The sequence below is a fragment of the Syngnathoides biaculeatus genome, chromosome 12 (genome assembly GCF_019802595.1).
Source record: "Syngnathoides biaculeatus isolate LvHL_M chromosome 12, ASM1980259v1, whole genome shotgun sequence".
NCBI lineage: Eukaryota > Metazoa > Chordata > Actinopteri > Syngnathiformes > Syngnathidae > Syngnathoides > Syngnathoides biaculeatus.
This window is the reverse complement of record NC_084651.1, coordinates 20,065,798-20,082,943: the sequence shown is the minus strand read 5'-3', so window position 1 is coordinate 20,082,943 and position 17,146 is coordinate 20,065,798. Positions and strand designations below refer to the sequence as shown.

The 17,146-nt window shown below is 44.8% G+C and overlaps 1 protein-coding gene across 1 annotated transcript in view; it reads left to right on the top strand.

Moving 5' to 3' along the window:
* Nucleotides 1–306: 306 nt before the first annotated feature.
* Nucleotides 307–17,146, top strand: part of jag1b (jagged canonical Notch ligand 1b) — a 29,961-nt gene continuing 13,121 nt past the window's right edge. Inside the window, exons 1-10 of the mRNA XM_061838037.1 lie at nt 307–786; nt 943–1,251; nt 8,989–9,040; nt 11,019–11,270; nt 11,700–11,760; nt 13,569–13,699; nt 13,794–13,913; nt 16,170–16,283; nt 16,670–16,783; nt 16,890–17,003. Coding sequence (XP_061694021.1) covers nt 730–786; nt 943–1,251; nt 8,989–9,040; nt 11,019–11,270; nt 11,700–11,760; nt 13,569–13,699; nt 13,794–13,913; nt 16,170–16,283; nt 16,670–16,783; nt 16,890–17,003 — 1,324 coding nt within the window. The 5' untranslated portion in view covers nt 307–729. The remainder of the gene's footprint in view (nt 787–942; nt 1,252–8,988; nt 9,041–11,018; nt 11,271–11,699; nt 11,761–13,568; nt 13,700–13,793; nt 13,914–16,169; nt 16,284–16,669; nt 16,784–16,889; nt 17,004–17,146) is intronic.

Here is a 17,146-nt window from a genome sequence, read left to right as displayed (position 1 = left end):
AAACTTGCCACATTAAACCATGAGATTTGTCCCATCATAACATGACAGTGAACTTTTTTTTCTGGTGTGCCAGCAATATGCTTCTGTAATCTCACGTGTGTTCTTTAAAAAAAAAAAAGGGAATCACCTGGTATCCCCCCCATCCCCACCGCACACACACAAGTTCTGTACTTACTCTAACTGAAGTAATTCTTTGGAGGACTAATTTTTATTCGACATTTTACTTGCCCTGTGACTCCAGCCCAAACTTGCGTCCTTCTGTGACGTTCCAGGTCGTTGGTTGGGAAAGTTCCACCTTGGGCGTTGGATGTGCGCGGTGGCCGCAAAGGTGGGTGGGGCGGGCCCCGCGAGCGGCTCATGAATATGATTAAGGTGGAGGTGGGCCGTGCTCAGAGCTCAGCACACGCGGGCGGGCGGGATGCAGACACTCCCTCTGGCTTGAACTCGTGCAGGCAGGCTGCTTCGCTGCTCTCGGCACCACTTCTCAGTCAGTTCAGACAGTGAGCGACTTACCGCCGCATGGCCCCAACTTTCCCTCTTTAGCAAGTGGAATCTTGGTATCTCCCGCCTGACCCCCGACGAGGAAGCACAAACCCCCGGGGCACAGCTAGGATCCGGCTCGCCTCGTGACGTCTTTGCGGCGCGTTGTGCATGTTGAAATCGGAGCGCCGTGGTGCCGAGTGTCGGCCAGACGACTAGTTCGAGCAGCGGCCACCTCAGTCCGCAGGCATGACTTGGAGAAGGGCCGCCGTCCTTGCTGCCTTTCTGATTCCGTTTCTTCTAAAGGTACGTAATTTGGTGGGGTGCGGTTGTTTCCTTAATGCAGCTGCGCTAACGACGTGCGGCGAGCAAGAAAAAAAAAAAATCATAATAAGAGAACGTGGTAGTTTGAGGGGTTTCTAACATGGCGCTGCACTGCATTGACCGCTCTGTCGCCAACAGGTGTCAGATGGATCGGGACAATTCGAGTTACAAATCTTGACGGCGCACAACGCCAACGGAGAGCTGCTGAGCGGCGCGTGCTGCCACGGCGCTCGGAACTCCGCGGACAGCAAGTGCAGCACGAGGGCAGAGTGCCGGACCTTTTTTAAAGTTTGCCTCAAGGAATACCAGTCGAGGGTTTCGGCGGGGGGGCCTTGCAGTTTCGGAATGGGATCTACGCCCGTCCTCGGAGGGAATACATTTTCTTTTAGGGGCTCGCTCAGGAATGACAAGGCCAGGATAGTTTTGCCCTTCAGCTTCGCCTGGCCGGTAAGTTGGAACATTTCATTGCAATAAAGAAAAAGAAGAAAGGGGTGGGGTGGGGTGGGTGGGGGGGGGGGCTGCACGGGGGTACTGTTGTTTACTAGGCAATTGTATGCAATTACTGTCTGTCAATCACCTTCTTTGCAAGAAAGCACAACAAAGTGAATGTAGTGAAGAAAGAAGGCCCTGCCGGTCCCATTATTTTGCACCAATTAACCAGGTGCAGCTGTATTATTTTTTTTTTTTTCCGAGAAGGGCTCAGGCTGACAGGGTGCTTGCTGCTTCAAGGTTTATTTTGATAACAATAAATTGTGATTTCTCTCAAAGGTTTGTGCCTCAAAATGTTGATCGTCTTCGTGTTATTTGACTTGATTTATGGCTAGTTGTAAAAATTTTCTTTTTGGGGGTGCTGTACAATAATGTCCACAAGGTTCATAGAGATTTTCTCCCGAGCTTATGCTGCAGCCCAACCTCTATTGAGACGTTGCACATATTTTACATTAAAAAAAAAAAAAAAAAAAAACTCATGCCTTGCCTCCTAACAAAATTTGTAGCAAAATGTGACGACGCAGGTTTTAGAGTCTGCCATCTAGTGGAATAACATGGAATTGTTCTGTGTGTCAATATATGTCACCGGCATAGATGAGCAAACATACATTGGAGTCAATCATTTTGGCACAATGAAATTGGACAATTTCGTACGACACACCTTTGCTTTAATGGATTTCCATTGCATCTTATATCAACATTCTGCACTGCAAAAAGAAAAAAAAATGGAAGAGGAAAAAATGCCAGATGCTATAATATACTGTAATGTGTAACCAGCATTTTTTTTTTCATCTGACATTTTGGCCGCGGGTAGCATTTCTCAGCAATCACATGCAATTTGTAGTTAAAAGAACAACACTGGTTTTCCAGTGCCGTGTGGATCCTCCGCTTGCCTAGAAGCTGGTCATGTTCAAAACAGTAAAACCTCAATGCCTGGTTTCCTCAAGTGTCAGCTCTTTCTCACAGTTCGGCCTGTGGGAATGTTGTAGCTTTGTGCAAGATGATTTGCCATGCTGGAGTGCATTTGAATGTTGACTGCGCAGACTGACTGGCCCCACAGCTTGGCCCGCAAACAACTTGCACACACCCACAGAGCCTGATGGGTGAAAAGCTGTGTGTGTGTGTGTGTGTGTGTGTGTGTGTGTGTCCAATGACATCAAAACTATTTTTGTCTCAATTGAGGTGGAACTGGGTTAAAAAGAAAAGACTATACTATGAGCGTCATTGCGACATGACGAGCCACATTGAGTGAGTAGAACACTGCATGATTCCCTCACACATTGTACTTTTTTTTTTTTTTTCAACAGCCAGTTATTACTTGAAGGCAGAGCGAGATTTGCTATGATCTAATAGTCAGTTAAACAATGTTCTCAGCGGGGTTGCGTGCTATTTGATACCTTCTGGCGCCTCACAATTTTTTTTCCCACCATCCTTACGCCACATTTTCAGTTTAGTACCTTTTAACTGAATTTGTCAAATTGATCACACGAGCTACCACTAAGTACTAAAACTGCAATGTGGCATTTTGTGATGGAAGTCTTGGCTGATACACTAACTTGGATTAGTATGGCTGATTAAGGAAAAACTTTACTGAAGGTAGTTGATGGTATAATTCAGTGGTGCTCAAGGTAGAAACACGAACGATTTCTTTTGAGGATCCATTTTTTTGGTAACTCTAAAGTAACATGTGCCAGGTTAGATTTTGTTTTCGTGGTTGAAATTCATTTGTAGGCGCATTTGAAATAAATCGACACAAAAGGGACGGTGCTCAGCAGATCCCTTATGTTCTGTATTCAAATTGATGTAGTAAAATGTTTTCAATTCCAGTGCATTTCCTGTTAAAGCGCTTTTGGGAGGGAGTGGATGCCTCCATTTGGAGGAACAGCTGAAAAGATTCTCTTGGCGTCTGATCCAAATCACTTCCAGTGTTTAACCTCAGCGCACATCAACAATTGTCGGCGTAGTTATATCACACTTTTCATCAGTTGATTGGTTGCCGTGAGTGGATTGCAGCGTGGTGCGATCGAGTTGTTGGGAACCTCGGGTTCACGATGCCCCGCCCCCACGACCTCCAGCCCTTAATTTTCTCCCAGAGCCGCATAAAGTTGGCCTCTTGTCCGCGCAGGGGCTTTGTTTAAGTCACGGTCGGATGGACCCCAGGCATCTCATCTCTCTAACCTTGCCACCCACAGCAACTACTGCACTTAATGAGGCTCCACACATGTGCTTAGATCAGGTAGGGTGGGACCCAAGCATCCAGCTGCATGCCATCATCTGGACATCTTTTAACAAGGTTTGCCGCGTTGATCCGACCGTTTAACGCTGCGCTTTCATTCAGCGCGTGAGCCCGGCGGGCCGAACCCTCGCTGTGTCTATAACTGTGAGACAATGGTGTGCCCTTGATGACTACAGCGAGGATTACAGAGCACAATGGCAGCAGTGCAGTTCTAAGGCCTCTGCAGGACAAGCAACAGGAAGCGGTTGTAGTGGACTCAGCAGTGATGATGATGGCTAGTAGGCAAACCGGAACCTTGTCTCTGAAATCACTTTTGGCATCTTGGACTGTATCAATAAAGTAAAGAAAACCTTTTAAATTGGATTATCTGAGTGCAGCTGTTCAAATGGTTGGATTTAAAGGTACTGATTTGCCTGCATTTAGACATATTCCGCTCGGGTCAAACTGTAACGTACCTCCCGAGTTATTACCGGAGCCAAGAATAATGGAAGGCATTTAAATGCTCATCCGTCGTTTTGTATGTTGCCAGAATAAGCCTATACATTGCCACAGAACGTTGTGAAACCATTACATTTTTGTGCAAATACAGGAATTCCCCCCCCCCCCCCCCATCAGTCAATGTGTAAAACCTGGAAGATAAGTGAAAATTACAAAGCTGTTCTGATGACTTTGAGTAACTATGCTTTCAATTATACCATAATTTTCTGCTGTATCACAATGTCTCAGTCTTGTTTTGGCATTTCAATGATTAATGAACTAGGACTAGTCAGTCGATAGTTGGCTCAACCTTGAGGGGTGACCACCTCTGGGGGGTAATGATATGTTTGTTTTCGATAGGCTGCTCTGATGTGTTCCGAAAGTGCAAATGACTCCAGTATACGAGCAAAATCATTCTTCAACCAGCTGATTTTCAAAATGAGCTTGTGGTGGTGTGAGAATTACATAATAGCCACTTTACGGGGTAGCTTCAAACTGCATGGAAACATGCATAGAAAACACGTTTAATTGGGTTCAGCTGCTTTTGTTTCCCTATAAGCCCGGTGACCCTTAAAGACGACCACGGAGCACACAGTTTTTTTTTTTTTTTTTTTTTTTAGGAGGTAAAATCATTTGTACGGTTTTCATTCCTGTGCCTGGTCTCTGCTTGATGGCTTGGAGCATTTTTTGTTTTTGTTGGCACAAGGAGTGATTCTTCTTTCTCCCGACTCAGTTGATATACCTTTCCAGGATGTTTAGTAAGCTTCTGAATTTCCAACATCGTCTTCCTGCCAATTCCTTGTTGTGATGAAAATCTCCATGCAAACAAAACATTCCTTCCTGCCAAGCCCCCGGTGCCACCGTCGGCTTTGTGGGTGATTTTCTGAGTTGCCTTATCGTGACTGAGCCTGACTGTAATGCTGAATGCTCTGTTTTCCTCAATGGCATCTATCATTGGTTTGATCTCGGGTTGATGCATCTGAAGTGATTGATTCAGGGAAACCGATAGAAAATGTCAACATGTCTTTGTCACAACTGTTTACATTTCCTTGGAGGCAGGACGTGTCTAATCTGTTGCCTTTATTTGGTCCTTCGGCTGTAAGCACTAAGCATTACCTTGCTTTTGCTCCAGTCAACTACCTTGGGAAAGTACATCAGCTAAATCCAAGAACAGTGTTAGCGTTGAGGAAAAAGCCCCTTTGTAATTGAGACCAGCATTATATTTTTGATTTGAACTGGAGTGATCTGGGCCTCTTATGGTACGCAACCTGTCTCGTTGGGTAGCGGCTGTTTGGCCGGGAAAGATAAGGAGGACTCACTTTGCTCGGGAGCATGCACGCTGCAGTTCAAAGAGGAGCTACGAGTCAGCTGGGAGTCTGGGAAAAGTGAACCTGGCAGTGGCAGACGAGCTGATAACGGCGATGGACTGAGGGCCCGGTCACTATCTTGGTTTCAGCGAGCGTTTATTTGGTCTGCAGTCACATTAAAGGCAAAGCCACGGATGATTAATGTTTCTGCTGACATTTTCACACAGAACTTTGACCATGTTTGTCTACACTTTATTATTGATGCGCAATGGGTAGTGTTTTCTTAAAAATCGCAAACAAAAAATTGGGAATTTGGCTTAAAAAAATCAAAATTACGCGAACATCACATTCGGAGACATGCATTATATTGGACAGTGCTGACAAGTGAAAATGGATAGCATTGTAATTTTTTCAAAGAAAAAAAACAAAACAAATCCTTCATGTTTTCTTGGTAAAATAATCTTGGACATTTTTCGGGAGGTGTGCTTTTCATTGAATGGTGCTGGATGATTATTGTCAATGTTTTGCTATCACTATAAATTACTGTCTTCAATCATTTTCAAACCCATATTTTTAATCTCGTTTCATGTCTGTAGAGACAGAAAATCAAATCAATTTTAAAGAAAGCCAAAAGAATATGTTGTGAAATTGTTTTTTAAAATCTACTGTAACTCCTCGCAAAAGCTGGAGGTGCTTGTTTTTTGTTTCTTAAAGGGTGATCCTTGTTGCCTCTCTGCAAGTGTTTGATCATCATGGTGGGGTTTGGCAAACGGCCCGTCACTTTATAAAGGCATCTGTTTTTAATTAATAATATTACCTGCTGCCAGCCTGTCACAACCTTCTATTAAGCACGAACATCATGTTGGATTACTTCAAAGTTTTGGCTCTAGTTAGTACAGGAAATATTTTGGGTGTGCATTTCCAAACCTTTCAACAATTAGTTGAATAGGGAGTCTTATTTTGCAGGTTTTTCGTGTTTGCACAAGTGTCTTGAGTATATGTTTTTGTTTTGGACTCGCGCGTAAAAGTGGTGTAAATTGACAGTGGCACAGCTCTTTTGCCTCCATGCTGAGGCAAGTCTTCAGTGGCGAAACAGAAAAGAAGGGTGTGTTGGAGATGGGCCTGAAAAAGGAATTTGCCAGTAAAACATTAAACATTATGCACCGTGATGACGATTCCCCTCTGTATTATTTTTCTTTTTTGGAAGTGGAATTAGGAAGTTTCTGTCGGTTGCACGTCCTCCGCCCTCAGAGAAGACTTGGGTTTGGCTATGTCTGTGCTATAGTAACCTGATAGTCCTTCAAAACCAGATCCTAAGATTTGTTTGAGAGCCGCGTTAAGGTCAACTATCGAAAATCCAGCAGTCATTCCTGGTTTCTTATATCAACCACAGCTACGTCAATGGGGATGTCGCAACCATGACTGATGTTGATATTTTTGGGAGAGGGATGATTTTTGCGGTTACTGTGTTGATTTGAGTTTCCTGTTTTCTGTTTAAAAAAAAAAAAAAGGAACACACATTGACAAAACAGTATCAAAAATATTTAGGAAAGGGATAGACCTTAGAGAGATGATTAGTTGACATCAGAACTACAGGGGGGAAAAAGACAACCCGAGGTCAACTATAGGACGTTGAGTGAAATCTGCAAAATTTTGCTATAGCACGACCATTCAAAGCAGCATTTTTCTGGTCAACACTTGTATCAAAATAAGTATACAGAACTGATACGCTACCATCCCATTAAAGTAAAACCCATCCATCCATTTTCTTAGCCACCTATCCTCACAAGGCTTGCGGGGAGTGCTGGAGCCTATCTCGGCTGTCAACGGGCAGGAGGCAGGGTACACCCTGAACTGGTTGCCAGTCAATCACAGGGAACATAGAGACAAACACCCGCACTCACAATCACACCTAGGGGCAATTTAGAGGGTCCAATTAATGTTGCATGTTTTTCATGTGTGAGGAAACCGGAGTGCCTGGAGGAAAGCCACGCAGGCACGGGGAGACCATGCAAACTCCATAAAGTAAAACCATTAATGGATTATTTTCTCAGTAGTAATCCAGTACATTTAAATGCCCTTCCCATGTACCTTGATTTATAAATCCATGTTTCGTTGTATAGAAGCATTGCTTCGATGCTCATTTATTGAGTTGGATTGACGCAGATTGTCTCCCATGGTGAAAAAAGAAGTTGTAGTCCAAGAGACTTAAGTGAGAACACATGAGGGAACACCAAAGTAACAACCGTGTTAAAATGTTTGGGTGGGGAGTGGAAGGGGTCTAGGGGACCCTTGTTTCTATTAATGTAATACAGCAACATGCTGGGCTGCAATATTTGTTGATTAGGGCTTGAATTTCCATTGTTGCTGCCTTTGTGTGTTGTGCTAGCAGCCAAGTTGTGAGTCAGAGTCTGCCATGCATGGTGATGATGAGTGCTGTGTTTCAAGTAATAGCCACTCTGATTGCAGGAGATGCTGGCACGTGATGAGACGCATGTCTCCTGGAGAGATGGAAAGTTAAATGGCTGACCAAATAGGGCAAAGCCGTGAGGGGAAGAAAAGGGGTGGGTGACTCATTGCCACTCTCCCACCGCTCCAATCCGATCAGGGGTTTTCCTCAGAGCAGGTGTGTTCGCCGTGAGGTCATCGTAGCGGCGGTGTGTGCCTCCAAGAAGCGTTGCTGTGGTGAAAATGTGAGAATGAAACATGCCTTTGTGTATGTGAAATGGCGCTGTCGTGTGTTCCCTCATGAATGGGGTGCAGGGTGGTGACTCGTGAGAACGTGTAAGCTGATATTGGCGTGAGTGCTACCGATCCTGATCAGTCCTCGTGCTTTGGGAGTGCAGACAAGACTGCCGGAATGCAGCATTCTTCCTGGTTCCCATGTTTGTTCTTTAGTTTTAATCTTTATTTTGTCTGCTTGGCTTTTTGTGACACTCATCTTTAAAAAAAAAAACACACAAAGAAACAAAAGTGTCAATTGTGGGTGTTTCCCAGCCTTCGCAGCGCCACGTTTTAAATTGGCATTAAATTGCAAATCTCATACAGACTGCAAAACAGACCTGCTTTCTCAGAACTTTGGAAGTTCTCCACTGACGTCTCTGGCCACATTTTGTAAACATGTGGAAAACTTTATTTTCGGGGGAAAATCAGTTTTCAAAAGCGAGCAAGCTCTCTGTGGCTGAGATGAAGACATATTGTTGGCATGGCCATCTATATTATCCCTCTTTGTGTACTTTTTATTTTATTTTGACTTGTTGAAGTCGTAATTTTAAAGTCTGGGTGGTGACATTGGCGCGTGTGTGTGTGTGTGTGTGTGTGTGTGTGTGTGGGGTGGGGGGGGTGCTGGTTTGGTTGCAGTGCATGAGACTCCCTCCTGCAGGTTTTGCCTGCTCATCTTTCCTGCCGTTTGTCTGGGTTTGTCTACCCCCCCCTGCCCCCACCCATTAAAAAAAATGCTAGCTTATCCTGCCTTAATCAGAACAGCAGTTGTTTTTAGAATCACAGGTGGTTGCTTTGAAAGCTCTCAATGCAAAGTGAAACTTTTTCTGAACTGTTGTTTTGTGTGATGTGTGTTAACCTTGTTTTAATCATTGCTAGCATAGAATTTCGACTGTGCTCATATAAATGTTTTTAAATGCTATCTAACAATATTATTTTCTCTCTCTTCTCTAGAGATCCTACACTTTGATAGTAGAAGCTTTGGACTTCAACAATGAAACCAGCGGTAAGATATGTTGAGCCCCACATTTCCTTCTTTTTATCTCTTATTCTTCGTGGGGTCTAGAAGGTCAGGAAAGGAAGTACCCCCCACCCCCACCTACCCGCTTTCCACATGGTCTCTCGGGCGAGCACGTGTCTGAAAGAAGAAAGTGTGTTGCCGGGTAGATGTAAAGAGCGAGAGCAGGGGGGTAAGAGAGCAAAAAGAGGAAAAATGAAGTGTAAATGTTTGCATTGTGCCTTGAAGACTGGCAGGTGCTCCCCGCCAGGGTCTGGGTCACGCAGTCTCACTGTCACCATGGTGTGAAAGGTTGAGTTCATCCAGCTATCCCCTGGTCTGCCCCTACTGCCAACAAGATCATGTAAAACAGAAGGAGTAGGTAGTTGTCGCCATTTATATTAGCAGCTTATTAGTCAAGGTAGGCTACAGAGAGGTGACGTGCATTCAAGCATCATGTCGGATGCTATCATTTAGTCCTGACTGTTGCTACTCAATGGCAACGGTGTGCCAGCTCTAGTAGATTTTGAGCCCGTGCATGTTTGTCTCTCTTCGTGTGAGGTCAACAAGGTTTCGGTCTTTTCTGCCGTATTTGGCGCGTCCCAGAGAGCCATTAGGGCACTGGTGTGAATAGCCCACTATGTACACTCACTCAGTACCGTTGCAACCCCTCTGGAAGCAGGTTACTTTCCTGCATCAAACCTAGTCAGAAGTACCGCTACATATTTCATTGGCAATCTTCAAATAGATTTCAGGGAAGTATGTGGCGGGGGGGTTAAGGTCCCGTTTGCTCTCAAAAGTTATCTTCTGAGCGCTGTGATGTTGTGTGTTGAAGTGTGGCCTCTTCAAATTTGTCCAGTCTATTTTACGCTCTGCCTCGAGCGCGGCAACACTTAGCGAGGACGTGCTACCCCCAATGCCGCAGGCCGCTGCTCGCTAGAGAGGTGCCACATAGCTGAAGCGCCAGACTCCAAGCCCCTGCGAAATGTTGCCGCTCAATGCGATTCCAGTGCTCAAACACTGCCTCCCTCCCATCCCATCCACACCACTAACGTGGTAAATAAATGACAGCGAGCCACTCTGGTTCAGCCGCATTGCATCATACTTCCACAGAGGAGCGACTCACCCCCCGGTCGACCCCCTCCGCCTCGGTGAGCGCAGTAAATAACATCTCGGACACATTTTTCATTCTATCCAAGGTGAAAGATTCACAAGAATAGTGTATTTGCATACAGGATAGTCTCTGTGCTTAGCTCCAGTGGTTTAGCTTATTTATGGGTTTTTGCTGTGTGTTTGTGTGAGTGTGGGGGATGTCCAGTCCAGTCCAGTGTCCTTCCCCGGTCCTTGTCCTCTTGATAGAGCCATGACCCCCTCATGTTTGAACAAAAAGTGTGTGTGTGCGTGTGTGGTATCGGTGTAATGTTGTAAACAACAACATCAGGCACTTGTTTGAGTATATTGGCAAAAAATGTTGACTTGAGACAATTTGAAAAATGTATGTGAGCTTTGGTTAAAAAGTGCTGATGGGCATGTTTTGCTTTCCCCCTCGCACTGAATGTGGCGTTGCTTGTCATTGCACTGTAATTTATGGCGACTGCGGTTCTGTCCTGGCCCGAGCAGACTCAGAGGGCAGCATAAAGCTGTGAACCTGAGTTGGAAACCAACTTGGGACACTTGGTGCTGGAGTTTGAGTGAATGGGGTGGGGGGGGGAGTAGTTTAAAGTGCTAATTAAAAGCCGCCTTTTGCATTTCCTCTAACTGCTCTTGCTCACCAGTACACATAGTTGCTTTGATTACATATAATCAGCTATCTTCTTGCGTTTTGTGCTCAAGCATTTTTGGTTAGCCACCGCAATATCCCGTTGTGCGCTTTGAAAATTCATGGTGCATTCCAGCGCGACTCTCACCGAAACGCGTTGGATTCCTTGGAGCCAGAACCTTGCAGCTGGTGTTGATGTGGTAACTTGTTGTTTTGTTAAACGTGCAGATGGGAAGGTGATAGAGAAATCTTCGCACTCTGGCATGATCCACCCCAGCCCACACTGGAGGAAGCTGACTCACAATGGACCCGTAGCTCAGTTTGAGTACCAGATCCGGGTCAGCTGTGATGAGCACTATTATGGCTTCGGCTGCAACAAGTTCTGTCGACCCAGGGACGAGTTCTTTGGGCATTACACATGCGACTACAACGGGAACAAAACATGTCTGGAAGGCTGGTCGGGACCAGAATGCAACACTGGTAAGAAGCCCTGAATTGTCCGTGTGGACTGCTGACTCTTTGCAGTGTATTAACAAACTCTAAAGAGAAGCTTGAGAAAGTCTAAATTATTTGTTATGAAAGAAACAGCCCGGCTGCAGTATGACTCATGCTGATACATGGTTGCTGGGTCATTGCTACTGAATGGATGACTTTGTTTATATAAGTACTCCAACCTCCCTTTCTATTTCCATTCAAATGTTGTCATCAACATGACTAAGTAAACTTGTCCTAATTTTTTGCTTCGTTCTCTGAGTACAGAAAGTTGTCACGTGACTGATCTTTGGAAGACTAAATGTGTATTCATGCTCCGACTAAAGTGCTAAACATACAACATAACTGAGCTAAAGCTGATAAGTTTGTACTTAGTTCCCAGGCAACCGCCATGATCTCTCTCCTCTTGTCATTTAGCAATATGCCGACAAGGCTGCAGCACCGAACATGGATCGTGTCAGGAGCCAGATGGATGCACGTAAGTGATCCAAACTCCCCAGTGCCGTCTATTATTGTGTAACTGACATTTTCTTCACTGCATTGAAATGATGATGAGCTCACTTCACCAATCCGCTTAATGAGGTTGTAGTGCATCACACTGTGAAGTATCTGTAATATTGCGTTTACTTTTTCCCTGCCAGCTGGGAAAAACTTATTACAAAGAATACAATACAGCACAAAAGTAACAAAATACGTTGTCTTTGTTGGAATAGAATTATGTGCCTTGCTCAAGGACGCCAAGAGTGTTTTTTATTTTCTGTTTAAGTGACAAACTGGTTGAGTTACTTTGTAAACATGTGGGAACAAAAGCTGTTAAGTGCTATGAATCAAAGTTGGAAATGCCCCCCCCCCCACTCTAATTAGGCTGCCTTTATCAGTCAAATCGTGTGTAACATTTGGGGTGGACTTTTTTTTTTTTTTTTTTTAAAGCGTATTGTTTGTGCAGCTAATGGCTTCCTAATGCTGTTTATGCACACAGCCAGAGGAAAAGCCAGGCACAGATGGGTATCTGTCCAGGAGAATTGTGTGCATCATCCTGTATGAGGCCCCCTGCTCCATCCCGCACTCTCTGCAGTCGGACGCTGGTTGCTTTCTTACTTGTCTGCTTTGGCTCCAAATCAAGTACAGGGAGTGTGGGGTCGGTTCCCTTTCTGAACACGCTTTGTTGTTTTTAGCCAAGGTTTTGAACTCGCTCGGGTTTCTTGTAAGTGCTTGTGTGGCTGAACAAGAAGTCCAAATGTTTTCCCGTACAGGTGTGGCTGTTTTTGTGTTAAACTTGCCTTCCGGGGCACCTGCCACCACTCATGACACTGTGGGAATCGAGTCGTCACAAAACCGATTGGTAGTGTTGTATCTGTAAACTCTACTTTGCAAAGCATGAACTGTATTCTCCCCATTTACTGTAAGTGGTCTGTGTTCCCATGTTGAATTAGTGTGTGTCAGAAGTGTTGCGCAAACGTCGCACTGCATTCCTGATAATTTAGCTACGTAATAACAAAATCATTTGGGAGCCTGCTGGGGAATCCTCTGCCACTACTAATTGAGCGAAGATTAGCACACTTTTAAGAATAGCCTCTTTAATCACAGAGTGAGGTTGACTTCACCACAGGTTTATTTTTACAGTCCTTTTCTGGAGGCTAATCACCATGCAGCTCTCCCAGAGAGGCCAGTGTGTGTCCTGTCGCTGCAGTAAGCTGCCCCCATCTCCCCTCGGACACCTTTTTAAGGAGTGCACCTATCAGCCAGGTTTTATTATAGGGCCTGGGAAGCAAAAGGGTGCAGCATTATCTGTGTAATTACGGACCTGGACATGTTGGCGGTCAGCAAGAAGGAGTGCTTTCCTCCTCCTCCTCTGGCCTGAGGCAAAATCCTAACTCTTGACTCATGGGAACCAGGACCATGAAGAGCCCAGTGGGATCAACGCTGTTCTCTGGTGCTGCTGCCAAGACGCAAGCACACTGTCAGTCAGTGTGTCCCGACGCTAATGTTAGCCATGGCAAAGGTTTTTGGAAGTGGAATGAAGTGTTTGGAACTGAGCGGTGTTGCGAAGCAGAGTGGTTGCACAAGCTGTATGCCATTTACATTGCAGTACTTGAGATTCTTAATACTGCCTCTTTGTTTGCTGTGCAGAACTAGTTCAATCCAGATTATTGTTGCTTGTTAAGCAATGTGGTCTAAACAAATGAATAAACTACAGGTTTTAGATTGTGCTGCGGGTGATGTTACTTAAATGTGCTTCGTATGTGTGTGCATAGCCTCTGATAGCATGTGTTGTTGTTCCTGCAGGTGTTTGTATGGCTGGGAAGGCCAATACTGCGACAAGTGCAGGCCCCACCCCGGCTGTGTACACGGCACCTGCGTGGAACCCTGGCAGTGCCTGTGTGACACCAACTGGGGAGGACATCTCTGCGACAAAGGTTCACATCTTTGGTTGCGGCCCCCTTAATTTTAGAAGCCTTTCATTTTGTGCCAGAACAAAACTAAATCCCTGTGAACTCGCTCATTTCTCAGATCTGAACTACTGCGGTACTCACCAGCCGTGCATGAATGGAGGGACTTGCATCAACACGGGACCGGACAAGTACCAGTGTTTGTGTGCTGAGGGCTACTCTGGAGCCAACTGTGAGAGAGGTGAGTGCCACGAGATTACTGTTGAGTGGCGCCATAATGGAGAACGCTGCTCAGATGCTGTTAAGTCTTGTGTAACATCAAAATATTGTTTAGTCCAGTTACTTTCAGCTTCAACCATTTAGTGGCGACATTAAGTCGACATGCGCTAATTACAGCCAACAAAGATGTGATCCACATTACCTTTACAAAGATGATAATGCTCACTTTAAGTTAGTTTTCGTATGGACAGATGTCTTAAGAGATGTCGGAGCTACCTTAATTTACAAGTGCTCCAACTTTTCATGTTACAACCCATTGAGCTAGGTTTTGTTTTGAATCTTTTTTTTTTTTTTTTTTTTTTTTTTGAGTGACAAGCTGCTGCTTGAGTGAAGTTAAAAAAAAAAAGTCAGACGCAGCAGTTGTATTAAATGGCAAAAAGAACACACAAATACAAATTAAAAACCTTCCCAATTGGCTGCTGTTTGTCAAACCTGAGCATCTCCCGATTTACTGTAATTACATGTTATGTACATTTTCTTTTTTTTTTTTTTTTTATTTAAATCTAGCTTTTTTTTTTTTCATTAAAAACATGCAAAAAGTGATGTTTTTTCTGGGTATTACTTGCTTGTTACTTGCAATAATTATTAAGAGTACAAGTGAATGCAGTTACGAGCTTGCTCAGCCAAAACAATTAAACTTATAGGTCAAGGTGCCACAGTATTCTGGTTTCTGACATTTTGTCTGACTCATAAAAAGTGGATTAGAAACCTCTGTGTTTCTTTTGTGTATTAATGATGGTAGTTTTCATTGCTTGACAAAAAAGCAAGCATGCAAGGGTGTGGCGTTTGACATGACATTTGAAAGTATGAAAGGTATAATTGTTTTAATGTTCGAATCCTGATGGGCTTTGCCTGATCTTGTTCTAGATTTAGTCTAAATATAAAATTCCCCCTCTTCACATTGCATTGTTGACATTTCTTGTCACACTCATTTTAGCTGTCATTGATTGTTGTGTGACGCTCCTCGTGAAATATCAGTGAACTCTGTTGTGAAGCTCCAGAAAATAAAATAGTGAAACTTTAACTAGGCTTAACACGTAATTACAGTCATATCGGGTGCAGATTAAAGTTTTGTTGCTGTTGTGAAAGCTGTGTTTATTGGCAGGTTTGAAACAATACAAGATTAAGCCTCAACATATTTGGAAATGAGGAATAAAAGCACAGATCTCTGCTTAGGCCAAGCTATCCTATTTTGTATCAACAACAAATTGCCACCTTTTTGTACGTTTCGTTGTTCGGATTCGTATTGTGGCGTGACAAATTAGAATTTCGGTGGTAAGGAAACAGCGCCAATGAAAGTATTTGGTCCTGGGTAGAGTTCATTGATGATCTGATGTCACGTAGCTGCGAGAAGGTTTGGCTGATGTCGGGTCTGAGATGCTTGGAGTCTGCAATCAGATAAATCTTGAGTCTGCAATAATCTGTATCTACTCCCGCCCGCATAAATGCCCCCTCTCCCAAATCAGGTAATCCAGAGTGTGATCCCCTGGGGCCGATCATTACGTTACCCCCCACTCCCCCCTTCCACGTCAAAAGCAGATTGTAAAGCTAATATTCAGCTGCTGCAAGCACTTACCGTGGAGATGATGTTTCTTCGCTCATTAAGTGTGAGCCTCGCGGGGTGCTGACAGCTTAACTGCAGACATGTCAGGAAACCGTGCCCTCCGTGACGGGAGGTGTGCGGTGGAGGGAGGCGACGTCTATGCGCCGGAGGAGGGAGGATGTCCTCTTACGTCTCCGTTCACTGATTAGCTTGATTGCCTACTCGGTCCCTGAGTAAATCATTTATTTGGTATTCATTTAGTGATTCCCTCCTAAACTTGCTCTTAATGAAGTAACTCGGGGGCAGGTGCCCCCCCTTGTGCTTTGGTCTCCCTCCACTCCCGTCTTGTTCTCCCAGTCAGGAAGAGATTGGCAGGTGGTCATTGCAAAGTCACTGCGCATGAAAGATGATTTCCTGCCCGTTGGGCGGCTAATGAGTGTGAGATTTTGAGGCACGAGTTAGGTGATAAATGAAGGCGTTCTGTTTGACAGACTCGTCGCCGGCAAGAACTTTGCAGATGATTTTCCTGGCGGGTCTATTTGTTTTGAATTGAATGGTCCCATTCAAAGGGATGTCATTACAGAAAAGAAAATCCACTTGAAGGTGGGGTGGAATGAGTCAGAAGGGTGTGTTCTGCTTGTGCTTGATTGTGTAACCTGTCTTTTTGCTTTCTAGCGGAACATGCCTGTTTGTCCAATCCCTGCTCAAATGGGGGGAGCTGCTCAGAAACCAGTCACGGTTATGAATGTCATTGTGTGCCAGGCTGGAGCGGCCCTTCCTGCACTCTCAGTGAGTAAGACTGGCACTCGTAGCCTTGGCACCAGCTGCTCTCTAATAAAAATGAAATACGTGGACAAAGGTATTGGGACTTATTACACATGCCGTGAAATTGGAAGTAAGAAACTATCGAGTTGGTCTCCCAATTTTGTAGCTAACTGCTGCCACTCTTTTAGCCTGTGCCTTGATTGCTCATTGTTCATCTTAGTGGTCAGTGTTGTTGGACCTAAGAGACTGAATCACATTGTCTGTTGTAGTTCTATTTCCAAAGTATTTTGGGAATTTGAGTTCAGATTCAGGCAGGACTAGGGCAATAAATGGTACACTGTGTCCCAAGACTTTTGTTCAAATGGTATACCTTTATACCTATATAAACTGACCGCACTTCTCCCCTGCAGACATCGACGACTGCTCTCCGAATCCGTGTAATCACGGCGGGACCTGCCAAGATCTCGTCAACGGGTACAAGTGTCTTTGTCCCTCACATTGGACTGGGAAGACATGTTTGATAGGTGAGCCTCCACCCTCAACTCTTTTAGTTCACTCTGCCACTAAATAGCTGTCAACTGCACATGTAAATACCGACCCAACGTCTCGTTTCCCCCCACCCCCTACTAGATGCCAATGAATGCGAAGCCAAGCCCTGTATGAATGCCAACTCCTGCCGGAACCTGATTGGTGGCTACTTCTGCGAATGCATTCCCGGTTGGACGGGGCAGAACTGCGACGTCAGTAAGTTGACAGCTGTCAGACGCAGCTGTGGACCCCGCCGACTGCCTTGCCCCCCCCCTTTTTTTTTTATGGATCTCTTTCTGCTCCCGCTGTAGTGACTGAAGAAAAGTCTTGTCTTTTTCTAATAAGAAAGCAAAACAGTA